Raw genomic sequence first — 27,326 nt, 5'->3', positions numbered from 1 at the left:
ATATCTTTTTCATATTTCTGTTTTTCTTCTCTTCTGATATTTGTATATTCATTCCTTGCTTGTTTGAAATTGTTCCACACGTTGATTCTTCTTCGTCTCCTCCATCCCTTCCAGGCTTCCTCCTTTCTTTTTCTAGCTGCCTCGCATCTTTTGTTAAACCACTCCTTTTTACCAACATCCCTTTTGGTTACCTTGGGGACATATCTGTTCTCGGCTTCTTTGTACAGCTTTAAAAACTCCTCCCACTTGTCTTGCGTACTCCTGGCTTTGTACAGCCCACTCCAATTTGCATTCTCAAAAAAAGTTCTCCTATTAACAAAGTCTGCCTTAGAGTAGTTGCTTCTCCCTATTTTGTGATCCTCTTTGCGGTCAATCGTTCTCTTTTCTTTTACTTCAAATTCCACAATCGCATGGTCGCTCTTAGCTATTGTGTGTGTGTGTGTGTGTGTGTGTGAGAGAGAGAGAGAGAGAGAGAGAGAGAGAGAGAGAGAGAGATGCACGCTCTCTCCCTCTCTCTCCCTCCCCCTTCGTATCCCTTCGTGTGTGTATTTACCTAGTTGTGAAATACAGGAAAAGAGCCGTACTAGGCTCGTGCTGTCCCGTCTCCATAACGCTTATTATCCAGTTTGGCTTTAAATTCATGAATCGTTTTTGCACACACAGTCTCCTTGTCAAGTCCGTTCCATGTTGTTATGCTTCTGTATGGAAAACTGTATTTCTTGATGTCTCTCCTACAGTCGCTCTTCTTCAATTTCTTACCATTGCCTCTTGTCACACTTCTGTCACGTACCACTAGGTCTTCCCTGTCCAATTTCTCCAATCCCTCTTGTATCCTGTACAATGCTATTAGGTCCCCTCTCTCTCTTCTGCTCTCCAGTGTTGTTAGTCCCAATTTCTCCAGTCTTTCTTCATAAGTATGTTCTCTCAGAGTTTCCGGTAATTTAGTCGCTGCTCTTTGTATTTTTTTGAACTTTCTAATTTCTTTCTTCAATCTAGGTGACCACACTAATGCTGCATATTCCAGTCTTGGACGTATCATCGATGTTATTAGTTTCTTCACCATGTCTTCATCTAAATATGTAAATGCTGCTTTCATGTTTCTAAGAAGATTGCATGTTTCCCCAGTTATCCAGTCTATGTTTTCCAAAGGATAACTTGTCTGTTATGATCACTCCCAGATCTTTTTCTTCAGTTTTTTTCATGATTCTTTCATTACTCAGAGAGTAGTTCCCCGATATTCGTCTACTGCTCTTACCAAACTCCATCACGCTACACTTCTCTGTATTGAATGTCATTTCCCATTTACGTGACCATTCACTTATTCTATCGAGATCTTGGCTCAGGGCTACAGTCTTCTTCATTAGCCACCCTCCTCATTATTTTAGCATCATCAGCAGACACATTCATATAGCTTGTCACCCCTTCTGTCATGTCATTAATATATATTACAAACATAATCGGAGCCAACACCGATCCTTGGGGGACTCCACTCGTCACTTCCATCCAGCTTGATTTATTATTCCTGATTACTGTTCTCATTTCTCTCTTTGTCAAAAATTCCATAATCCAATCCAATATTGAACCACCCAGACCCCCAACATGATTAAGTTTCCATATTAATCGTGTGTGTGTGTGTGTGTGTGTGTGTGTGTGTGTGTGTGTGTGAGAGAGAGAGAGAGAGAGAGAGAGAGAGAGAGAGAGAGAGAGAGAGAGAGAGAGAGAGAGAGAGAGAGATTTACATAGAAAATCAGACCACACAGACCCCATGGTCCAGACTTGGTGGTCTGTCCTTAAACCTAAGTGATTTTACATTAATCAGAAGACTCCAAAACGTTGCATTTCTACTCTAGTTGATATTAAGTTGAAGGAAGTGACGGTCGAGCTTATTTTTGAGGGAGTCAATCGTGTTACACTGGACCACTGATGGTGGAAGCTTATTCCATTCTCGCACTACAACGTTGGTGAAGAAAAATTTGGTGCAGTCTGAATTTACTTGTCTACATCTGAGTTTTACGCCATTGTTCCTCGTGCGCAAAGTGTCATCGATCATAAACAATTTTGATCTGTCTACATTCGTGAAACCATTAAGTATTTTAAAACATTCGATCAGTTTTCATCGGATGCGACGTTTCTCTACAGAGACCATGTTAAGGTTAGAAAGCCTTTCTTGAAGGATTTGTTGCGCAAGGAAGGATCATTTTCGTTGCCCGACGCTGAACACCTTCTAATTTAGCAATATCCTTTGCATGGTGGGGAGACCAAAACTGTACCGCATATTCCAAGTGGGGTCTGACTAAACTGTTGTAGAGCGGGAGTATTACATCTTTATTCTTGAATACAAAGTTTCTTTTAATGAAGCCCAACATTCTGTTCGCTTTATTTGCTGCATCGATGCATTGCTGTGAGAATTTGAGGTTTGACGCGATTTTGACCCCCAAGTCCTTGACGCATTGAACGCTTTTGAGTTTAACGCCGCGCATTTCGTATTCGAACTTCTTATTCCTCGTTCCAACTTGAAGGACCTGGCACTTGTCTACGTTAAAGGGCATCTCCCATTTATCCGACCAAGCTGAAATTTTGTGCAAATCCTCTTGGAGGCTTTGCCTGTCTTCGTCAGTCAGTACCGAGTTACCAATCTTTGTGTCGTCTGCAAATTTACTAATGCGGTTATTGAGTCCAACATCCACGTCATTGATGTAAATAATGAAGAGCACTGGGCCAAGAACCGAGCCCTGAGGGACGCCACTAGTGACCGGCGCCCACTCTGAGTTAAATCCGTCAATCACTACTCTTTGTTGTCTGTTGCTCAACCAATTCGCGATTCATTGGTTTACTTGACCGTCAATACCTATTTGCTTTAATTTGTAAAGTAATTTATGATGCGGGGCTTTATCAAACGCTTTCTGGAAATCAAGATAGACTACGTCCAGTGATTTGGTTACGTCATAAACAGTGAAGAGGTCGTTATAAAAGGTTAATAGGTTTGATAGGCAGGATCTTTTGTTTCGGAAGCCATGTTGTGAGTCCCCAATCAATGAGTGGCTTTCAAGGTAACTCACAATTTTGTCTCTAATTATGCCCTCAAGTAGCTTACCTACAACCGAAGTTAGACTAATGGGCCTGTAATTACCTGGTACTTTTTTGTCTCCTTTCTTAAAAATTGGTGTCACGTTAGCCTTTTTCCAATCTGAAGGGACGATGCCTTGTCGCAAGGACATATTGAATACGGTTGTGAGGGAGGAGAGTATTTCGCTCTTTGTTTCTTTCAGCAGAGTTGGATATACTTTGTCAGGTCCAGGACTTTTATTTGTTTTAAGTGATTTGAGGGCTTTAAGGACTTCATCGGGTTTTATTTCAAAGTTAGGCAATGCATGCTCGGGATTTACATTAGTACTGGTGTTGGTGGTGGTGGCGGGAGGACTGTTATTATTAAACACCGAGGAAAAGTAATTGTTTAATAGGTTTGCAACGTGTTGGCTGTCAGTCACTAGTGCACCGTCGCTGTTTGTTAAAGGTCCAATTCCACTTCTGATCGCCTTTCTGTTGTTTATGTAACTGAAGAAGGATTTCGGATTATTTTTACAGTTGGCTGCAATATTTTCTTCATATCTACGCTTTGCCTGACGCACTAATCTGTTTACTTGTCGCCTGGCATCATTGTAAAGTCTAATGTTTTCAGGCATGCTTTGCTCTTTCTTTAACCTGTAAGACAATTTTCTCTCCTTGACTGAGTGTTTAATTTTGCTATTAAACCAAGGTGGACTTTTATTAGTGTTAATTCGCTTCTCGCACAAGGGGACAAATGTGTCCTGCTGAGTGAGTAAGTGATTTTTAAAGCTTAGCCAGGCGTCCTCTACATTGCCGTCATCTGATAGTTGCATATCTATTAGTTTTCGTCATTTCTGAAGTTGGCTCTTTTGAAATTGGGCACCTTTACTTTATTTTCAGTCACCGATGTTTGAGCTCTAATGTCAACGCGCACTAGTTTATGATCGCAGGAACCGAGGTGTTCTCCTACCGTGACATTACTGACTAGGTAGGAGAGAGAGAGAGAGAGAGAGAGAGAGAGAGAGAGAGAGAGAGAGAGAGAGAGAGAGAGAGAGAGAGAGAGAGAGAGAGAGAGAGAGAGAGAGAGAGAGAGAGAGAGAGAGAGATGCTAATCTCTCACAAATTTCTCTGTATATTTATGCTTACATCTCAAAATTATCAAATAATTTATGTTTCTTTATGTGCACCATTTAAATTTGCATGTTTTTATATATAGGGGAGAGCGGTGATGATTCAGACAGTGGGATGGTCCGGCCATAGCACTTATTGTAAAGTGCATGGGACTGAGTGCCGCGAGATTTTGTGTGAATGTGCAAACCTTTGTTGCCTTGGCCCTCAAAGGGACAACCACGCCCTCACAGCTGTTATTTTCGATGCAAGTCCTATTTTATGTTTTTTTGCATCTCGTATGTAATATTTTCAGAGTGTATCGTAAGCTCTCACTTCAAAAACGTGCCAATTAGCGAGATGTAAATTATTTCGGTGACACAGCGATGCACGGCGAAGGCATTGCCGTAAACACGATCACTCAGCTCTCGTGCTGGAAAAGGTGTGACCACACATTTGCTTTTTATAGAGTCGTGATGATTCGGACGGTTGATTTTTTCATGATTTTTATTAAATTTATATCAATTCAAACATTATAGGTGTTGCAACAGTTATAAAAAGGTTAATTTGGTTGATTTATACTCAGATATTATGCTTGTGAGAAGAGAAGGAAGCCATAATACCAAAATTTTGGAGATATTTCTTGTAGTTCTCCTTTTATTTTTTCCCCTCTAAATATTGAGACGATACTTTTGTCCTTATACAAATGTTTTGTAGAAGATATAATCTTGTTTATTAGCCAATCAAACTTAAGTTATATAAATATTAAGCCGAGTATTATGAGTGTCCGTACCATCCCACCTCCCTGGCGATTTAGAAACTTGTCTTTCATTACCTGCATCTGAAAACTGGAAATAGCTACAAGTGTCATATTAGCAGCCTAAAGAGCCAGATGATGGAGGAACATTTTGAGATCAACAAAATTACACTACTTCTTAAACTTCTTTTTCTAAAAATATTTTTCTAAAAAGTGTCGAAATCATACCGGCTCTCCCCTAATACATGATGATTATGTTGAGATTATGGCTGAAAACTTGTTATAATTAGAAGTGACGTATGAAATTTGGCGCGTGCGGCCAGCCCGGATACAGGGTGGGGCACCATTTTCGCCCGGCTGTAGTGAAGGGGTTAATAGGAAATGAAGAGGATTAATCCTCTTCTAAACCTGTTAATCCTCTTCCATTTCATTTTAAGAGGTTTAGAAGAGGATTAAGAGGAAATGGAAGAGGATTAAGAGGTTTAGAAGAGGATTAACCCTTTCCATACGGTGAAGCCGACGTCGGCGTCACTGTACTGAAAGGGTTAATTTTATTTGGCATTCGGTGTGGGGCACGGATATACGTAGCCCGGCACAGAAATGAGTCGCTCTGCTGTCCGCCACACATGCGCATGGGGGGAACACACGGCAGGAAAACATTAATTTGCCTGGTTTTGTTCTAGTTTATGCACTTGTGATCTTTGTGAGTGGTAAGTGAAATGCACAAACTGTAAGCAAGTTGAACATCTCTCTCTCTGCGAGTTATTTTGCGGCTGCAGCTGCGGAGGGTGTAAACAGGCATTGAAAAGTCAATCATTTAATAATTTGTGACAGAAACAGTTAGCAGATTATTTCATAACACCCTAAAAAAAAAAAAAAATAAATAAATAAATAAATAAAAAAAAAAAAAAAAAAATAATAATAATAATAATAATAAATAAATAAAAAAATACATAAATAAATAAATAAAAAATAAAAATAAATAAAAATAAAAAGTTTTGTCTGCCAGTGCGAGATTGGCGCACTTTTAAATTTTTACCCAAACCTGTAACAATACGGCCCCCCGGCACGGCCCCACTATCTACCTGGCAGCCTCAGTGCCTCGCAGTCCATCGCCAAGTGTGCTATGCGGCTATACAGACAACGTGCACACAACATACACTATAAAAAAATATTTATTTTATGTTTATTAGGTTGATAGGTATTTTTACGTTTTTTAATTTTTTTTTATTTTCACCGCTTATAACGGACTTTCGGCATTAATGGACTAAGTTCTCCCCCAATTAGTCCATTATATCGAGGGTTTACTGTACCTTGTGGATGTTTGTGCTGAGGGGTCTGTTCTTGGCAAACACCTTCTTCCAGCACAAGCCAATTCATACATAGGGCAAGGGGAGAATGAGGAGTGTAATAGATTATACAGCTGTAGATATGAGGTTGAGACAGGATGTGGTATATGAAAAAGTTATGAGGAATGTTTGATGAATCTGATCACTTTGTGGCAGTACCCAAAATTTGGATGAGAAATGAGAATTCAGGGGGAGTGGGATGAGAAAAAAAGGGGTAGGAAGGAAATATCAAGTGAGAAATTGTGTGACAAGTGGCCACAGGGAGATGTATAGGAGGAAATTGGAGGAAATGCTTGGAAGAGCAAGAGCAGGGAAAGAGCTCAGTGTAGAAGTGAATTAGGTTTATGAGAGGTTTAACCCCTTCAACACAAGGACGCGTATATTGCGTCCTTGCGTGCCCCACACCATATCCGAGGACGCACATACTGCGCCCTGGCTCGCTTTAGCCAATACACAAGTTATTTTATCTCTATATTAATGCTTACTTCTCAAAATTATCAATTAATTTATGTTTATTTGCACCATTTCATTCTGCATGTTTTCATATATAATACATGATGATTGTGTTGAGTTTATGGCTGAAAACTTGTTATATTCAATAGCGACATTTGAAATTTGGCGGGCACAGTGATCCCGGATACAGCATGGCGCGCTGTTTTGGCCCCGCCGTAGTGAGTTTCTTTATGTGCATCATTTAATTTTGCATGTTTTCATATATAATACCTGATGATTGTGTTGAGTTTATGGCTGAAAACTTGTTATACTTAATAGCGACATTTGAAATTCGGCGCACGCGGCGATCCCGGATACGTTGCGGGGCGCTGGTTTGGACCGGCCGTAGTGAAGGGGTCAAGAGTTCAGTGGTCAGGGCAACTGAGGAAATAGTTGGGTATAGGTCGTGTGGAAAAGGAAAGAAAGGGAGTTCATGATGGACGGATGAGATAAAAGAGGCAGCTGAGAAATGTGATGGAGGAGGCAAGAGTGAGGTGGGTGTAATAGTTAAAGGGGAATAAGTCTACTCAGTGTGGCAGGAAAAGTGTATGGAAGGGTTTTAAATGAGAGGATGAAGAAAATAACTGAGAAAAAAGTAGGCAATGAACAAGGGGTTTTAGGAAAGGGAGGGGTTGTGTAGACCAAATTTGCACTCAAAATGCGAGTTGAAAAATATATAGAGAAGGATAGGAAGCTGTTTGCTGCTTTTATGAACCTGCAGATCATACAGTGTATCATCTGCAAACAGGACCGCAACCAATGACTCCTCCATACCTCTCACTTTCAGCCTTGGACCAAGCCCCTACCCCTTCTGGCTTTCATTTCTCTCATACAACCATCCATGTACACATTAAAAAGCCATGGTGACATCACACACCCACACCAACACCAAAACTCTCAGTGAACTCACCCTTTCATGTGTACAGAGGCCCTCGCATCCTTTTTGTAGGAACTGATCCCCTCCACCAAATGCCCTCCCACACCATGTATCCTTAGAACATCCCATATACCCTTCCTGTCAACCCCTTCATATGGCAGAGAATGAGGGGACGCTGCAGAAGATAGTGGATGAGTTTGACAGGGTGTGCAAGAGGAGAAAGCTGAGTGAATACTGGAAAGAGTAAGGTTTTGGTATTTGAGAGGGCGAGAGAGCAGACCATTGATTTTGCAAAGCAGTACAGAGTTAGAGCAGCGAGCACAATGAAGTGTAGGATAAGGTTAGGGGAGGAGAGAATGGAGGAGGTGACTGAGCTTAAATATTTAGGGACTGTTTTATGTAAGCACGGCAGTATGGAAGGTGAGGTGAGGGAGAGAGCAGTGAAGGGCAGACAGGTGGTGGGTGCATTGGAGAGAGTTTTGAAAGGAAGAAGTGTGAGCATGGAGGTAAAGAGGGGAATAAGAACAGTATTATCCTGACGACTCTGTCATATGCGTCAGAGACGTGGACATGGAAGGCAGCACAGCAATCGAGAATACGTGCAGTGGAAATGAGTTATATAAGAGGTGCATGTGGTGTGTCAGGATGGGATGGAGAAAGTAATGAAAGCGTGTATGAGAGGTTTGGTATGGGTGTGACAGCGAAAGGAGTGGAGTGTGGAGTGGTGGAGTGGGTGAAGTGTGGTGCACTGAGATGACTTGGACATGTGATGAGAATGGGGGAGAATGAATTCGTGAAGAGTGTATGAGGGAAGGACTGAGGGAGTGGGTGTCAGGGATAGACCACCTGTGAAGTGGATCAATAGGGTGAGTGAGTATTGGAGCGAGAGAGTTGGAAGTAGCAGGATTGAATGTGCTGAGAGGGAGTGCAGGGAGAGATGGAGACACTTCTGCCGCAGCCACCCCCTGGAGGGAAGCTCCCGTGAGGAAGCAGGGCGTCGGAGATATAGGTAGAAGATATACTATGAACCCTTCCAAGTAGTACTCTTACCAAGGAACAGACTAATCTGCCACTCTTAATTCCTGGCAAGAAAATGATCCATTGACAAGATCATTAAACTTTACTATATCTTTGGACAATGTTTTGTCATTGCAGTTAAGTCCAAGTTTCCAGAGCAGCTTGTTTCCTGATATGAGTATTCCTACATCATATACCCCAAACAGTGGCTCCTCTCCTGGCTAATCAATCAATCAATAGGGGCGTACACCAGGGGGTGCGTCACCTTGCCCACCCAAAGATGCCAAGCCCAGGTGTCCTTCCAGGCAAGTCTTTGTAAAAATGATGCTGATTGGCTGAAGGTAGACAATGTGTCTCATGTAACCACAACCCAACACTCAAGTAGACATAATGGCTGCCTAACACACCCTATTCCTGATGTGCTGATTAGGAAGGGGTGTGAGGGCTGCCTAACACACCCTATTCCTGATGTGCTGATTAGGAAGGGGTGTGAGGGCTGCCTAACACACCCTATTCCTGATGTAGTGATTGGGAAGGGGTGTGAGGGCTGCCTAACACACCCTATTCCTGATGTAGTGATTGGGAAGGGGTGTGAGGGCTGCCTAACACACCCTATTCCTGAAGTAGTGATTGGGAATGGGTGTGAGTGCTGCCTAACACACCCTATTCCTGATGTAGTGATTGGGAAGGGGTGTGAGGGCTGCCTAACACACCCTATTCCTGATGTAGTGATTGGGAAGGGGTGTGAGGGCTGCCTAACACACCCTAATCCCAGTGCCAGATAGATGCACAATGACTTGCACAATGTGCAATTGGGTCCTTCACTGAGCTGGACCTGCATATCTTGTGGCCCTGCTGGAGCCTCAGCCAGAGTGAAACCTGTGGCGTGCTGGGGTCCAGCGAGGCTTAATTGACATTTTTCTGTACCAAACTACCAAAATATCAGAGTTGTCATTGTCACTATCATGTTTACACCCAAAAATCTGAGTGCTGTACATTATTCATGTCGTTGTAATGAACACTGTTGGCAAAATAAGAGCATTCATCGATATACCCTACAACACTCCATCCCGTGGTTAACCCGGCAGCGTCGGCGGACCCATTTTTGGGCTCCCATGAGTCGGTCCGCTGAAACGGCGGACCCCGTATGGGGCTTGGCTCAAAACGCCTAATTCGAGCTAATTGTAGGCAGTGGCGGCATAGAGCAACCCACCATGAATTCCCTGGGTCTTGAGGTGGGCTTATTTGTCACCACCGGTGCTGTAAGGTCCTCACAGACTGAATTAGCAATCCATACAGTAATCACTTGTCAAATTCTCTAAAGTAGACAACATGTGACTCTCGGCTAGATGCCACGTGTCACGAGACTGTTTATTTTGTAACAAACACCACCCAAAAAGAATGGAGTCTAAGTAAATATTTTTAACAGCTTTATGGTTATGAGAGGAGTACTCTGATATACGTTCCATGCTCTTTTCTTAGTCTCAAAATGCAGTGTAATTTTGCCGTTTCTCGGCCACTTCTCGGCTTTCCCATAGCCGAAGCCCACGGGTTAATAGGAATGCATCAGTGCGGCCTCTTGGGTAAATATTTCCGTCATGCAAGAAGTCAAACAAGCCTGGCATGGTGTCATGCTCTCAAAATTTTGTAGTAGTGGTGGAAGAAAGTGTTGAAAATTTTGCCACTCAACATTCCTCCGGCTGGCACGCCGCTGCCTCAACACGATGCCTTCCTCTGTCCCTCCAATCAGAGTGCGGGAGGTTGTTTACATTGCTGCTAAACATGTCGTACGTTGCCGGCAGCAAGAATACTTACAATGATCCCTCACCATATAGCGGGCTCACTGTATCATGGTTTTTTAAATAGTATATAAGAGTCGTCCCTCAAATAGTCTGGAAGAATTTTTTTAGGATTTTTTAATTTCCCACTCGTCACACAAGTAGCCACGGCGTGAGTGGCAACACTTCTACCGAAACACCTGCCGAAAGCACCCCAAAGTATTCGAGAAAGGTGTTCACCTTGCAGAAGAATTCAGATTTAGCAGTTACATTATGGGATGAGTTACATTGTGGTAGGGAGAGCACACCACATGAATGAGAGCAGTGTTCGCTGTATCTATCATAGAGTAAAAGAAATTCTTGCAGCAGTAACTGCCAGCGCTCCAAGAGTGCTGCAAGAGTGGAGATAAAGGCCGTCCTTTTATTAAACCTCGTCATTGCTATAGTAACGGCGTCTCACTCGCAGCAAAATGGCGTACACTGATCTACGCTACGGCCACTTCCACTTGAGCTAGTTTGCCCACGTTAGATCGTACACGGCACACTGTTGGCTGATGGATGGGAGGCGACCAACCAGAGCACTGTGTTCTGTATCCTGGGCACTGATTGGCTCAGGGACCGTAGCATTTGTTGGTTCGTGAGTGGTTAGCTCGGAGACAAAGGGAGAGTGCGTTACAGCTTGCTACCATTAAATGCTACGAGAACTTGGCAGTGAGGACCCAGACAGGATGAGGCAGTGGCTACACTTGGACAAGACTGAAGTCCATAACCTGCCCAACATGATTACTCAAATCTTATCTAGTTTCGTGAACTCTTTGTGGTACTGGAATAAACACGCGGGTAGCTACTGAACCAAACAGCTGATATGCTCTTCTTCTTGTGACCACAACTTACCGACCTCACGAGAAATTAACCAACATGTTGGTGACTGAGTTTCTGACTAGAATTTCGATGAGTTTCCCGTGAAATGTAGCCGACTTTGAATCTCTCAGAAACTAGTGGTTGGGTGACCGTGTTCACATGGGCTGGGGCGAGATTCACAGAGATGTGTGCTTATACCGTCATCCCTCAAATAGTACGGCTTCTAATAGTAGTTTTGGTTTTATACGGATTGTCAAGGAAGAATGTTTTTAGGATTTTTAAATTTCCTGCTCGTCGCACCAAGTAGCCATGGCGTGAGTGACAACACTGTTCTACTAAAACACCTGCTGAAAGCACCCCAAAGCATTCGAGAAAGGTGTTCACCTTGCAGAAGAATTCAGATTTAGAAGTTGTGTTTTGGGATGAGTTACGTTGCGGTAGGGAGAGCACACCACGTGAATGAGAGCAGTGTTTGCAGTATCTATCATAATGTAAAAGAAATTCTTGCTGCAGTAACTGCCAGTGCTCCAGGAGTGCTGCTAGAGTGGAGATAAAGGCCGTCCTTTTACTAAGCCTCATCGTAGCTATGGTAACGGCATCTCACTCGTAGCAAAATGGCGTATGCTGATCTTCCTGGCGACGTTTAACATGCATTACTAGCTGTCCTGGCTGACGAACTCCTTACAACAGAAGATGAAAAGGAAGCTGCATGGTTACGGTGGCACAGAGAGGTGAAATGCAATGGAAACTTATAATTATGTGTTTGTTTGGGCCGCCATATTTGCTGATGATGTCATCACAGCAAAAATGTGCTCCACCTCTCAAAGCCGGGAGCCAGCGGACATGCCGAGTTGGCAACTCGTGCTGCCGCATCAAGGTTTGAGAGCACTCGGGACATTCAGAGAGTCCTGATTCCCTCTTTCAAACACAGCCCAGGAGTATTTCTAGGGGGCTCACTAATTTTATACGGATTTCCGAATAGTACGGGGGTCCTGGGTTCCTAACCCCCATACTATATGAGGGACGACTGTATAACTAATATATACAATGGTGGGTACCGATCACTTTTTTGCTGTTCTGATCCCCAATCATCCGATCACCTTGGGCAACTGATCCGATTGTGATCATCCGATCATTTTTTAAGTACTGCTTTTCCAATCACCATTCCGATCATCCGATCATTAAAACCTTTAATAATTAATTATTTCTTTAAAATAATAATTACAAGAAATCCCTATTCTAGGTGTCTTTAAATAATAATTTCAAATAAGCAATAATAACTTAATTATTTGCTTATAAATATCTTTATTTTTTCCTTTTTCTTTTGGTATATGGGACATGACAAAGAAAAGGAGTTAACTTAACTTCTTCTTTTAGGCATTTATTTAAGTCTACTCTTTTTATTCAGTTTCTGAAAGTATGAAAAAGGAATTATGTTCGCTATTTTAACTATTGTTTGAAGTTGATTTAGATTTTTGACAAATATTTGTCAATTTTTTAATATTTTATCATCGATATTTAGGAAATATTTTTTACTATTCTATAAAAAACGAGCAATAGTGAGCATTAAATCTCCTATCCTTCCTGATTAAATAGATTTTTGAATAAAAGATATTGGTCCATAAATAAGTTAGTTACAAGAAGAACATAAGCAATAAGGTTTTGATTATAAGTGAGCCGGTGTGGTGTCATCTGCCATCCACGTATCCTAAGACATCCCATCCTGATCTGTGCATGCGCGGAACCCAATGCTTACAAACACTGTTGATATCGTAGTTTGTCCAGGCAAGATGGCGGCAAGACAGCATGGCAGCTTTTATGGGAAAATGGCCAAATTCATGAATGACATGGATCCCATAATTCAGATAGCCTGCCATTAAATGGAGAGAATCCGAGAAACATGACCATCAATCAGAAGAGAGTGTAGATTATCTCATTTATCACATTTACTGACATACAAGGTTTCAGGTTACCTCATTTATCACATTTACCGACATACAAGGGGTGTAGGTTATCTCATTTTTCACAATTACTGACATACAAGGGTAGGCGGTGGCTGAGTGATTAGTGTGCGGGGCCAGCATTCCTCACGCCATGGACAACGTCAATTCGAATCCACATGCTACCACCTGGGATCTTTTTGTCCCCACCGAGTGGCTTAAGACTACCCACATGCTGACCAGAAGACCACCCATCAACCCGGACTCTAGAATAAACCGTCCAAGCAAATAAAAAATGAGTTCCGGAAGGCAGCATGAGCCAAACATAACTATATAGCACCACTATAAAAATTGCCAGCGCCCTGACGGTCTTGGGCCAACCACCAGGCCCCTGAAGAAAGCCTATCGGCGCTATAGGCTGAGATGTATATATATATATATATATATATATATATATATATATATATATATATATATATATATATATATATATATATATATATATATATATATATATATATATATATATATATATATATATATATATATATATAGATATAGATATAGATATATATATATAGATATAGATATATATAGATAGATATAGATATATAAAAGTTACCTCATTTATCACATTTACCGACATACAAGGTGTGTAGGGTACCTCATTTAACATATTTACCGACAGATAAGGGGTGTAGGTTGCCTCATTAATCACATTTACCGACATACAAGGGGTGCAGGTCATCTCATTTATCACATTTGCTGACATACAAGGGATGCAGGAAGAAGGGACATGGTCCCCATAATTCAGATAGCCTACTATTAAATGAAGAGTACGTATCGCAGAAACATGACCATCAATCAGAAGAGTGTAGGTTATCTCATTTATAATATTTACTGACTTACAAGGGGTGTAGGTTCTCATTTATCACGTTTACCCACATACAAGGGATGTATAGGTTATCTCATTTATCACATTTACTGACATACAAGGGATCAGGTTGCCCCATTTATCCCTTTCACCGACATATAAGGGGAGCAGGCTGTCTCATTTTCAATTATCACATTTACAGACACAAGGGGTGCAGGTTACCTCATTTATCACAGTTACCGACATACAAGGGGTGTAGGTTATCTCATTTATCACATTTATCAACATACAAGGGGTGTAGGATATCCCATTTACCACATTTACTGACATACAAAGGGTGCAGGAAGAAACTTTCATATATCAAGCAATTTTCAAATTCAAAACATACGTCATCATTTACTTTTAAAAAGATAAAAAATAAACTTAAGTGGGACATGTCGCGATAGGCAGTCCACAAAGACACGGTACCGTGTCGCAATTCATCCACCCACTGTTTGGAAACAAAGCCCGCGCATGCGAAGACTGGATAGGATGTCTTCGGATACATGGATGGCAGATGACAAAACACCGGGTAGGACACGTAGCAATGGGTTTAAGTTGGATAAGTTCAGGTTCAACAAAGACATAGGCAAGAACTGGTTTACCAATAGAGTAGTGGATGAGTGGAACAGACGTAGAAGTCATGTGGTGAGCGTCAACACGAGATACATTCAAGAAGAGGTCAGGTAAGTTCTTGGATGGGAGGGGTATGGGGCGTAAGTTTGGTGCCGTGGTCTGGGCAGCATGTTGCGCCGTCTCGCGAGACCTCATTCCTCCTCCTCCTCTTGTTGTGGGGGGAGCCCGACGGGTGGGGGGTTAAGAATGTGTGTGTGTGTGTGTGTGTGGGGGGGGGGTCGAGGCGTGGCGAAGCCCCCCCCTCTTAGCTTTGGTCTCCTTGGTTTCTCGAAAAGGAACTGACGCTTCCGCAATTAGAGGGTGGTAACACTGCAGCAGAAAATGCATAACTGGCAACTGAGGCAGGCGACTCGGTTACTGGAGTGAGCGGCAAGCCCACTACTGCAGCCCACACCACACTGTCATGGTGTCGTGTGACAAGCGAATAAAGCGACTTTGCGCCTGCGCGTCTTATTCACAACACCTTAACCAGGATTAAATATATTAACGATCAATAATTATCGCTTAATATTATTAATAAAGACGCTTATTGAAGTAACTATTTAAGAACGTGTATAAAGATAATTGTAAGAAGTGAGTCGTGAGGTTTTAAAAATGTCCGGAATCACTTGTTGCCATGACAACGTTGGCCACATTTTTTTGTGATCGGATGTTAGTTTGTGAAGTTCCGATCTCCACAGTCCGATTACCTTTTACAAAGATGATCCAATCTTTGCATTCTGATCGCCAATTGTTGTTCCCATCAGATCGGAAGATCGGACGATCGGACTGATGATCGGAATTGCCCAGCTCTGAATATATATAAAATATAATATATAAAATTTATAATACAGTGGAGACTCAATACTCAAACTTAATTCGTTCCAAATGGCTGTTCGAGTATCAAAAAGTTCGACTACTGATACCTATAAATCAGGTAATTCGTTCTAACCTTATCAAAACCTTAAGTTTACAAAAATTTCAATGTAATTTTTTTTATAATTTTGATTTGTACTTACCGTAAGTGAAGGCTGGTGATGGATAACGTAGAAGAGGAGGGGAGAAGGGTGGGGAGGAGGAGGGAGGTTATTCGTCGGACAAGTCACCGTCTGGTAACTCGTCTCCTGGTGTGATTCCTGTGAACCCACTAGTGGAGGGCTGTGGCTCGCTAACACTTGCACTCTCACTAGATTCCTTTTTCAACAAGAATCTGTCTAATGTGATCTGCCTTTGCCTTTTTTTCAAAATGTCTCTGAAATGCTGCATCAAATTTTCATCAAACTGGTTTATGTTTCTGTGTATGGCAGCAATATCAGGGTGGCACCTCTCCAAAAAGTTTCCCAACTCTGTCCACTGCCACAAATATTTCTTGATCTCTGCAGTGGAGACTCTTTCCTTGCTGTTCCCCTCCTCCTCCCCTGAAGACAGCTCCTCAGTTACCTCCTGCAGCTGTTCCTGGTGAAGTTGACGCAGCTCGTCAGTGGTGAGGTCTTCAGAGTGTGCTTATACCAGCTCCTCCACATCATCACTGTCCACCTCAATGCCTATGGCCCTCCCCAGAGACACAATGTCCTCCACCACAGCAGACTCCTGGACTGAAGGCTCGATCGAATCCCTCAAAATCCTTGGCTGTCACACAGGTCGGCCACAGATTTTTCTAGGCAGACTGCAAGGACCTCACAGAAACTTGACCCCAGGCTTTATCTATAAGCCTTAGGCAGTGGAGGATATTGAAGTGATTCTTCCAAAACTCCCTCAGAGTGAGCTCTGTTTCAGAAGTCACCTCAAAGCACCTCTCAAAAAGTGCTTTTGTGTACAGCTTCTTAAAGCTGGTGATGACATTCTGGTCCATGGGTTGGATCAGTGGCGTGGTGTTGGGGGGGGAGGAACATCACTTCGATGAATTTATACCCCTTACCCAATTCTTCTTCCATGCCTGGAGGGTGTGCAGGGGCATTGTCCATCAACAGGAGGGCCTTGAGTGGTAGATTCTTCTCTATTAGGTATGTCTTCACTGCAGGTGCAAACACCTCCACAAACCACTCCGTGAAGAACTGCCTGGTTGTCCAGGCTTTCTTATTTGCCCTCCACATCACACTGAGTTTGCTCTTTTGCACACCGTTCTTCTTGAATGGCCTGGGGTTTTCCGAATGGTACACCAGCAGCAGTTTAATTTTGCAGTCGCCGCTAGCATTTGCGCACAGAAACAGGGTTAGCCTGTCTTTCATGGGCTTGTGTCCTGGCAAACACTTCTCTTCCTTTGTTATATTGGTCCTGCTTGGTAGTTTTTTCCAAAACAGGCCTGTCTCATCACAATTAAAGACCTGTTGTGGGCTTAAGCGCTCCTTAACCACAAATTTCTTAAATTCAGGCACAAACTTCTCAGCGGCAACTTTGTCAGCACTTGCGGCCTCGCCGTGCCTCACAACAGAATGAATTCCAGTTCTCTTCTTGAAATTCCCAAACCACCCCTTACTAGCTTTAAAATCTTCACTGGAGTCAGAGGTAGTATCACAAATAAGATCACCATGGAGCCGCCTAGCCTTCGCACAAACTATGCCCTCTGACATAGAATCACCAGCCATCTGCCTTTCGTTTATCCACACCATCAACAATTTTTCCATTTCTTTCACTGCCGCAGGTCGCTTAAGTTGCTTTTACACACCCATCGCCACATCAGCTCCCTTAATGGCCTCCTTGTTCTTCAGTATGGTGGCTACTGTAGATTTCGTCATACAATACTCAGCTGCAAGATCGGTGATTCTTGCTCCTTTCTCGTATTTATCAATAATCTCCTTTTTCCGTTCAATGGTCGTCACTACATTCTTCCTTTTAGGCTTATTTTCACCACTAATAAGCCTCTTTGGTGCCATTGTAAGTTTCTAAATGAAAAACCACAGACAGAACGCAGGAGAATGTTGTTGTTCTCACGACCGCAGCGGGACAACTGGCGGCGGCGGGGAGGGAGAGGCCAGGAGCCTTTGTTTACAACCACGTGTGCGGACGTTCGAGTACCAGATATTTTTTCGAGTACCAAGTTGAACTTTTGCGTTCAAGTGTCGAAAAGTTCGACTTCCAAGACGTTCGAGTATTGAGTCTTCACTGTATAAATAATAAAATAAATATAAGGTCGCTACTTTGCTGATTTTCGCTGATCGCGGGGGGTTCTGGAACCTAACCCCTGTGATAGATGAGGGACCACTGTATTTCATATTTCTAATTTAACCCAGTAGCAGCAGGGATCGTGTTTCTTAATGGTCCCTCCAAGTGAGAAAAATGGGAGAAAAATCACCCCTCACACAGACCATTTCATAATATATATCAAAGCATTTGTGATCAGATTATGTATCATCTATTTTTGGGGGTTTATATCATGGCACAAATTTGGCCCATCGCTGCTACACGGCAAAGCCACAAATCTGGCCCGTCGCTGCTACACGGTAAAGCCATAAATTTGGCCCATCGCTGCTACACGGTAAAGCCACAAATCTGGCCCGTCGCTGCTACACGGTAAAGCCATAAATTTGGCCCGTCGCTGCTACACGGTAAAGCCACAAATCTGGCCCGTCGCTGCTACACGGTAAAGCCATAAATTTGGCCCGTCGCTGCTACCGGGTTAAATCATAATACATAAATCTTTAGCATCTTATGATATTACATTCACTATATGGAACTTTAAAGGAACAACATAGAGCATGTGACAATTGTTTATGTGAAAAAATATATTCAAATTTCCTATTTCTTGCATTTCCCCGTTTCTTAAATACTACTAATCGTCTCGTCTATCGCGGGGGTTAGGTTCCAGAACCCCCCGTGATAGGCGAAAATCAGCAAGGTAGCGACCTTATATTTATTTTATTACAGGTAACTCGATTTATGCGAGTTTGATTTATGCGTTTTTGAAATAACGCGGGGTTCAAAATCCAAATAAATGTTTAATTTACACATTTTTTTCACTTATACACGATATTTTATGGGGTGGCCACCAGATGTCTTATGCAACTGGACTCACATGGCGCCGTAGCCACATAGCTGAGCTTAGTTCTTCCTGCGCGCCACTTGAACAACAATACAGTACCCACACTGCCACGCTACTCAACAACACCCTTGCTGCTCTTTTTTTTTTTTTAATTATGTCGCGGCCTATTGCGCCGGTAGGCTTCTTCCCGGTGGGGCCTGATGGTCGGCCCAATGCTTCTTCCCGGTGGGGCCTGTTGGTCGGCCCAAGGCTTCTTCCCGGTGGGGCCTAATGGTTGGCCCAGACCGTTCTGGCGCAGGCGAGTGTTTATAGTGGCACCATCTTGCATTGGCTCATGCTGCCCTCCCCGGAGCTCCTCTTTAATCCTAGAATCTAAAGTCCGGGTTGATAGGTGGTCTTCTGGACAGAATGTGGGCAGTTTTAAGCCACTCGGTGGCGGCTGAAAAATCCCAGCTTGTTGGCACCGGGTAGGGATAGAACTCGCGGCGGTGTCACTCTGTCGACTCAGCCACTGTGGAGTGGCCACCAGATGTCTCACGAAACTGGACTCACACGGCGCCGCGGCCACACTGCTGAGCTCAGTTCTTCCCACACACCACTTGAACAACAATACAGTACCCACGCTGCCACACTACTCAACAACAACAACAACACCCTCGTTGCTGTGTTACCACGAGGGGAAGGGCAGCCAGAGGAGGAACCACAAGAGGGAGAGGAGTCAGAGTGATACAGAAGGCAATAAAGGTACAAACCTACCTCTTGTTTGATTTACATTGTTTTTGATTTATGCAACCTCTTCAAGGACACAATAATCGAGTAAATCGAGTTACCTGTACCTATATAATATATTTTATATATATTATTTACATAAGCACGCATCTCTGTGAATCTTGCCCCAGCCCATGTGAACATGGTCACCCAACCACTAGTTTCTGAGAGATTCAAAGTCGGCTACATTTCACGGGAAACCCATCGAAATTTTAGTCAGAAACTCAGTCACCAACATGTTGGTTAATTTCTCGTGAGGTCGGTAAGTTGTGGTCACAAGAAGAAGAGCATATCAGCTGTTTGGTTCAGTAGCTACCCGCGTGTTTATTCCAGTACCACAAAGAGTTCACGAAACTAGATAAGATTTGAGTAATCATGTTGAGCAGGTTATGGACTTCAGTCTTGTCCAAGTGTAGCCACTGCCTCATCCTGTCTGGATCCTCACTGCCAAGTTCTTGTAGCATTTAATGGTAGCAAGCTGTAACACACTCTCCCTTTGTCTCCGAGCTAATCACTCACGAACCAACAAATGCTACGGTCCCTGAGCCAATCAGTGCCCAGGATACAGAACACAGTGCTCTGGTTGGTCGCCTCCCATCCATCAGCCAACAGTGTGCTGTGTATGATCTCACGTGGGCAAACTAGCTCAAGCGAAAGCGGCCATCGCTACGTTTTCCATACGTGCGAGTCTTTGTCTACTCATCTGCTGTATGTTACGAATTTTATTTTGATTTAATATTCTTGTAATATGTTCTAATTAATATTTTTTTTTTATATTTTCAATTTTTTGGGCTAGAAAATGCTTCTTTTACTGCAAAAATAATTAAAATAATAAATATATTATAATACCTCTATACAGCAAAACCCCGCGATATAACGAAAAATCCGCGATACGAAACTAGATACATACAATTTAAAAATCCGCGATAAGTGAACCGCGATATGACGAGGGATCACTGTACTGAGAATTAACAACTAGCATGACTACCAGCCCCCACCACCACTTCAGTCTTGGCCTGCTAATTGTCAGTTGTTCTTATTACTTTTAGTATGTCCTTTGTAAGGAATAAATTCATTGATTGTACAGTTTAGTTGCTGTGGTCTTTATTATCACCTTATTTGTATATTTGCTATTTCTTGTTTAATACTTGAACTGGTGTGTTTGATCGAGGATCAGTTTAATTCAATTATATGATAGCTGAGTATACTTGACAAGATCCAAAGATTACCTTTCAGGTGTCCTAGTATACAAGAAAGCTTAGAAATAATATAAAATAATAACAACTGACAAAAGTAAGTATGGTAATTTAGTAAACATCTCATTATTTTACAGTATTTCCCAGAAATATTTGCAAACAGCTTGCCCTTGTGCTTTGTGACACTGCACAAGCCAAAAACTAGCCAGACTGTGCACTTACACTTGTGCATAGGAGTGAACCGTGGATTGCGTGAGGTCCTTTTTGAGTTGGGATGCCCACCACTGCCTATTCTTGATGTGCTGAGTGGAAGGGTGTGTCAGAGCTGGCTAACACATCATATCTGAAGGCAGACAAGAGGACAGCTTACCTATCATGATGAGGTGCTGGCAGCCGGCAGTCAGGGATGTGATGACGTGTGACTCTAGGATCTCGGCAGCTTCCTCAATGACGACTGAAATGGGTGACAAGGATGAATGAAGTGAGTAACAGGGACAAATGAAACAAGTAACAATGATGACTAAAATGAGTAAGAATGCAGAGAAAGAATGAGTCACTGGATGCCTCAGGCTTTGCATTATAGAATCATATATGAAAAAGAAAACTGTAAACAATAGACAGGGAGGAAAGTCTCAGTCAGCTGCAGAAGGAAATATTGATCTACTTCTCCCTAAACTCATTTTGACTCTGTGCCACTTTCTGCATGAATAATCATACTGGCTAGGAGGAGAGTGCAAGATGGGTGAGGGAGAGAGGAGAATGGGAAATGAACTTTAGACCATCACTTTGGCTGGATTCCCCCAGCAGTGGCCGGATCCCTAGCCAGGCAGGTAAGAAGGCTGCTGACTGGCTGTTGGTGGGAAGGGTGTCTGAGGTCTTCATCGCTCAACACAATGTGTAAATTGTGAAGTTTCAGAATACATATTTTTCTCTACTTAGCTCACCTGTTACACGAGACAGGAAAATTTTGTGGACATATTTCCATAATAAAGTTTCCTATCCACTTCTATGATGACGACTCTGCTCTGCATTACTTCATCACTCAACTTCTTTGAGCAGAAGACCCTCCCAACAGGAATTACAACTCAAGGCATGACACTACAGAATGCTTGAATTAATACCTTGCTATCATTTCTGAATGGGACAGAAGAAACTTAGTGTCTACCAATGCCTAAAAAACTCAATTCCTCCACCTGTCAACTCAACAAAATCTTCCAAGCAACTAAACTCTATTCTTTGACTATTATTCAGGTGTCCCATCCCTCCACAACAAAGATTCTCTGCCAATCCTTAACTTAGAATCTTAGCTGGAAATTCATATCTATCTTGCTAAATCAGTTTCCTCGAGGTTAGGCATTCCATGTCGTCCCCAGTAGTTTCCTCCCCTTCCCAATTGCTGTCCATATAGAAGTGCCTTGTCCACCCTCGTATGTTGTAGAAATCCCATGTGTGGGGGGGCTCCATGCACACAACCCTTTTGGATAGAATAGTCACAGGCTCTTTACATCAACTCCCCTCCCCTCACTGAGTCTTCTAGTTCTCCAGCTCAGCCGCAATGTTGCCTCTATTTCTATCTTCTATCGATTTAGTCATGCTGACTGCTCTTCTGAACCTGCTAACTGCATGCCTTCACACCTCCTGTGGCCCCACTGAAGGTGAGTTTCAGCTCTAGCTCATCCCTATGCTATCCATATCCCTTATGTAATAGCGTCTTCCATTTAGTGTAACCCATTGCTGGGTCATAATCTGTAGTCCCTTATAGAGTCCCGAAAACCTAAGATTTGGACGCCATTATTGGCCCTGTTTTCGCCGCACTTTTCAAACACCAGCACACACTCTCATGGCGAAAACAGGGTCAATAATGGCATCCAAATCTTAGGTTGTTGGGACTCTACAGATCACGACCCAGAAACGGGTTACGCTAAATGGAAGACGCTATAAGTGTTAGTCCTTTCACTGGTAAACTCTGGAACAGTCTCCCTTTGTCTCTATTTCCCTGTGCCCACAACGTGAACTCTTTGAAGAAGGGAGCAACAAGACAGCATCCCAAAGTGCCTTCTCTTCTGGCCACTCCTCTTTGCTTTGCAAGAGCAGCAAATTAACAGGCTTTTTACTTGTTTATTTCTTTGTTTATTGCCCTTGAGCTGTTTCCCTCAGTAAAAAATTATTGGATGGAGCAATAGTTGCACAACTAAAATAAGATTTTTAAAACTCAATAGTATAAAATAATTATAGAGTAAATTTACATATGAAAATAACATTTACTACCTATACCACTTTCTACAAAGCCTTTCTTATCTCCTCTTAAATCACCTTCTATCTAAAATCTGTGGTACCATTGTATTCAGGAGAATTTTAAGTTTAAGAAAAATTCTAAAGTTGAATTCAAAATTGATTCTGTATTTGCAGCAAAAAATGTTAATAACTAAGTGGTGTAAATATTAAATGCTATTTTCTGATACATACTTACATTAATTACTTTATTTCTCAACCCTATTAAGTTTGGAAAGTTGTGCTGTAATGTATGATCTTTGGTCAACCCAGTGAGGTCAATATGTCCCTCTTGTGTAAGATGTCAGCAATGTTAAGAAATATGCATACTGTCTGAACCTATGTGAGTGTGATGTGTGGGAGAGACAACAGACTGCCCACCCGCCAACACCCAATCAGCAGCATTGCCTGCTCACCTTGGGGCAAGGGACCCAGCTTGGTGAATGGATTAGTCATCGTCCCCTACCTCCCTCCCTCTCTTCCCCACCCTCCACTCTCCTCCACCCCAGGTTGCTTGCAGCAGGGCAGGGGCAGGGGCTACAATCACAAGCTCAACCTAAGGTTGATGGGCAGGTTTGTCAGCAGCTGTACACGAGTGGGCAGTGGCAGTCAAGTGTTCTCACCTATGGCCGGTGCAAGGTCCCTCAGGATGTTGTTGTGCTGTGCGGCGCCGGTCGTTGTCATGCCCACGATGGCCGCCCTTCTCATCGTGTGCAAATACTCGGCATTCCGGACTTCCTCATAAGTCTTGACTTTCCTCGGTAACTCCACTGTGATTTTTGCCCGCGCTGCCTTAGCACGCCTCTGAAGCTTTGCCAGCCAGTGATTGTACAGCTGCCACCTCAGCCTCGGTTCAAGGTGCCAGATGTTAAGCTGGGGAACAGCTTCAAGTGCCTCCATGTCATAGCAATTAACAGGTATGTCAAGACCGATCTTGATGGCCTCCAGCTTCCTGGAAATTATCATGTGGCTCAGATAAGCATCCTCATTTTCCTTAGATTTTTGCCGCAGCAACTTTAATGTTTCCTCTAGTTCCCACTTGGTTACCTCAAATTCCACTCGATTTACCCGTCTAATAAGAGGCTCTTCAATGTCATCATCCAACTTTCTCTCTCTCTCCTCTGTCTCAATAAGTTCCTCAGCATCATGGAATACATCTTCATCAATGTCACTGTCCTCTTTTGCACCTGGCAGCTGCTCCTGAGAAGGCCTGCCTTGTACTGTAGAGTCACTAGGCTGCTGCCACAAGAGTCTTGAGGTGGTGCCTGGAGCATGGTAGCTCTGTGTCAGCCAGTGTGTTAGAACTTTTTCATCTGGTGCTTGGTGGAGCTGTTGGAGGATGTGGTCAGGGATTACGTTGTCAGCTAATGCACTCAGGTGGAGAATGCCTCTTGCAGCACCACACTCATAATCAACCACTTCTAACTCATGGAAATTGTTCTCAAAGATATTGAGCTCATTGGTGAGATTTGACTTTACGTTATGAATGTTTTGTGGTAATGATCGGGAGCTGACAACAGATCGCACGAGTTTGTTGATCTGGAACTCATCTATCTTCTCACTCTGTGTCCGGGAGCCAACTCTCACGATGCTCTTGGTGAAGGTGGTCATGCCCTCCAGGAACTGGTCGAGGGCGTGGTTTGTGAAGCACACCACCAGGATGGGTGTTGGGTTCTCCTTTGTCTTCCAGACATGACTGTTGTGCAGCAAGGTTTGCACAATTTTAAGGCCAATGAATGTCTTGCCCGTGCCTGGAGGCCCCTGGATGATGGCCAGCTCCCGCGTGAGTGCACTGCGCAGTGCACGCCGCTGGGAGCTGTCCAGGCCAAGCTCCGCCTCTGACGGCCAGTCGAGAAGCGTCCTGGTGACCTGAACTCTCTGAAGTCGCCTTGACTCAGGTGTTGTGTTGACATCCTCATGCTGATCCTTTTCATATTGGTCATGGCCTCGCCTCAGCCTATTGAGCATCATGACTGCCTCGGCTCTCCTCATCAAGGAGCTGCTTTTCATCACCCTCAGGTCGTAGGTTTCCTCCGGGGCCAGGTACTGGGGGGGGTCAATGAGGGCCTCAACTTGCACCACATACTTCTCCATCGGGATGTTCTCCGGCATCTCCTTCAGTGCCTGCAGGACGTGTTTGTAGGCCACAAAGTATGCCCTCGACTCAATCATCGTGAACTGGCTGGACGTGTCAAAGTTTTTGATGTCAGATTCAAACTCGATGCCAATGATTCCTTGCCTGATTTTCTCTGGGGTCCTGTCAGCCACGGAGCCAAGGACCATCGTGGAAAAGTTATCATTGCTGATACACACCAGGTTTCCATAAATGAGTCTCTTGGAATTCTCCAGTTTCATCTTTTTCATGGACCCTAACTGGACCTCGTGGAATAATCTCCGACGCTCCACCTTACAGTCTATGTAGGTCACATTCCTGTAAATCCTGACGTCCATTATGCGAGACTTTGTGTTACTCCTAAACTGGCTGATGCCGATCCTCAGGGGCCGCACAAAGTCCTCGCGCAGGAGTCTGAACTGGACGTCCAGGTAGTGCTGTCCGTCGGCATAGCCGCCAGACACCAAATTCTTGCGCAGGAAGGGGCGGTTGGTGTCTGTGATGTCCATTTGGGTCGGAAGAACAGACATCTCCCTGAAATCATCTGGTGGTTCCATGTTATTCATTTCTGCCTCCCTTTTCCTCTTTCTCTCCTGACTGTCCATCTTCTCCTCCTGAGCCCACTTCTTCCCTTCCTCTGTCAGGAAATCCATCAAAGCCTTATACTTTTTAACTAAAGAGTTCTCCACAAATCCATCTGCCTCCATTGTGACAAGGGCAGAGTGACATCCGTCAACCAGATTCACCAGACGCTTGATGGCAATGGAGGTCATGCCACTGGCGAAGGTCTCCAGCAGCGTGTGCAGCTCAGCAAAGAAGACGGGCCCCTTCTCCGGGTATTCCCTCTTCAGGGTCAGTGCGTGGCCCATCAACTTGGACACAAAATTCTCCGTGCAGGTCTTGTTCAGGAGTTGGTACATGTTGTCCCTGTTTGACTGGGTGGCGGTGACCCGTGCCAGAACCTTCACCGTCAACTCCATTTTATGGGGCGTAAAGTTACCTTCCTCTATAAGCAAGGGGAGGCCGGATTTTTCACTCAGAAGCTCAAAGACCACCAAGTCCGGCTGTAGTGTGGTCAGTCTCTCCAGCTCTCTGTCACCCACAGGACGCTCTCTCTGTTTATTCCTGCTGTTGTGGAAATGTGAATCCTTCCCTTCACCTCTGGGGTTGTTTGAGGGGCCCCGAGTCTGCCGGGAACCACCACGAGGAGGAAAGGTTCCTCCTCTCCTCCCGCCACGACTGCCATAGTATCGGTTCTCTCCACTTGGCTCGTCTTGCTCACAGCCCCTCCCATCCCTGTTGCCATAAGGTCTCGGTTGCCAACCATCACGATCAACAAATGTTTGTCTCCTTCCATCTTGACCACCAGTGTCTTGCCTCCATTCCTCTTGGCCATCAAAATGTTGCCTCCGTCCAGCTCTGTTACCAGAATTTTGACACCAATTGCTGGACATATTCAAGGACTCCATGCTCATGGCGCCCCGCTCACCACCTCTGCCGCGGCCCCTGCCTCTGTGTTGGGGACCTTGTCTTGGTGGTCTGTAGGCCCTGCTGTAAGGGTTGGAGAATGCCTTGCCCCTGTCCATGGTTTGGTCTCTCCCTGTGTTCTGAAAGACAGTTGATATAAGTTGATGTTCTACGTCACTTGCACAGGGGAAAAAATCCTGCCTTGGTAAACTGAACTGCAGTAAAAAGTAATACAGTGTGTAAAAGTTGGGGAACATCCAGTACCCTACAGACTTGTGTCAACTTGAGAGTAATCGGGGTACATTCAGAGTCGCCAGCCAGCTGGTGTCGCCAAAAAGCACTTTAACAATTACACTTCAGTACAATAAGTGACACTATCTATCTCTATCTATTTATATCTCCTACGCCTTGCTCCCTCACGGGAGCTTCCTTCCAGGGGGTGGCTGCGGCAGAAGTGTCTCCATCTCTCCCTACACTCCCTCTCAGCACATTCAATCCTGCTACTTCCAAATCTCTCGCTCCAATACTCATTCACCCTATTGATCCACTTCACAGGTGGTCTATCCCTGACACCCACTCCCTCAGTCCTTCCCTCATACACTCTTCACGAATTCATTCTCCCCCATTCTCATCACGTGTCCAAGTCATCTCAGTGCACCACGCTTCACCCACTCCACCACTCCACACTCCACTCCTTTCGCTGTCACACCCATACCAAACCTCTCATACACGCTTTCATTACTTTCTCCATCCCATCCTGACACACCACATGCACCTC

General features: G+C 43.8%; 1 protein-coding gene across 1 annotated transcript in view; it reads right to left on the bottom strand.

The window, feature by feature from the left end:
- LOC126999269 (NFX1-type zinc finger-containing protein 1-like) overlaps positions 1-27,326 on the bottom strand; it is a 106,863-nt gene that overhangs the window by 58,098 nt on the left and 21,439 nt on the right. The window contains 2 exon segments of the mRNA XM_050861666.1: positions 21,068-21,151; positions 23,592-26,688. Of these exon segments, the coding sequence (XP_050717623.1) occupies positions 21,068-21,151; positions 23,592-26,667 (3,160 nt within the window). The 5' untranslated portion in view covers positions 26,668-26,688.

This window comes from Eriocheir sinensis, chromosome 16 (assembly GCF_024679095.1).
Source record: "Eriocheir sinensis breed Jianghai 21 chromosome 16, ASM2467909v1, whole genome shotgun sequence".
Lineage (NCBI taxonomy): Eukaryota > Metazoa > Arthropoda > Malacostraca > Decapoda > Varunidae > Eriocheir > Eriocheir sinensis.
The sequence above is the reverse complement of the archived record's forward strand: the minus strand, read 5'-3'. Positions and strand labels throughout refer to the sequence as shown.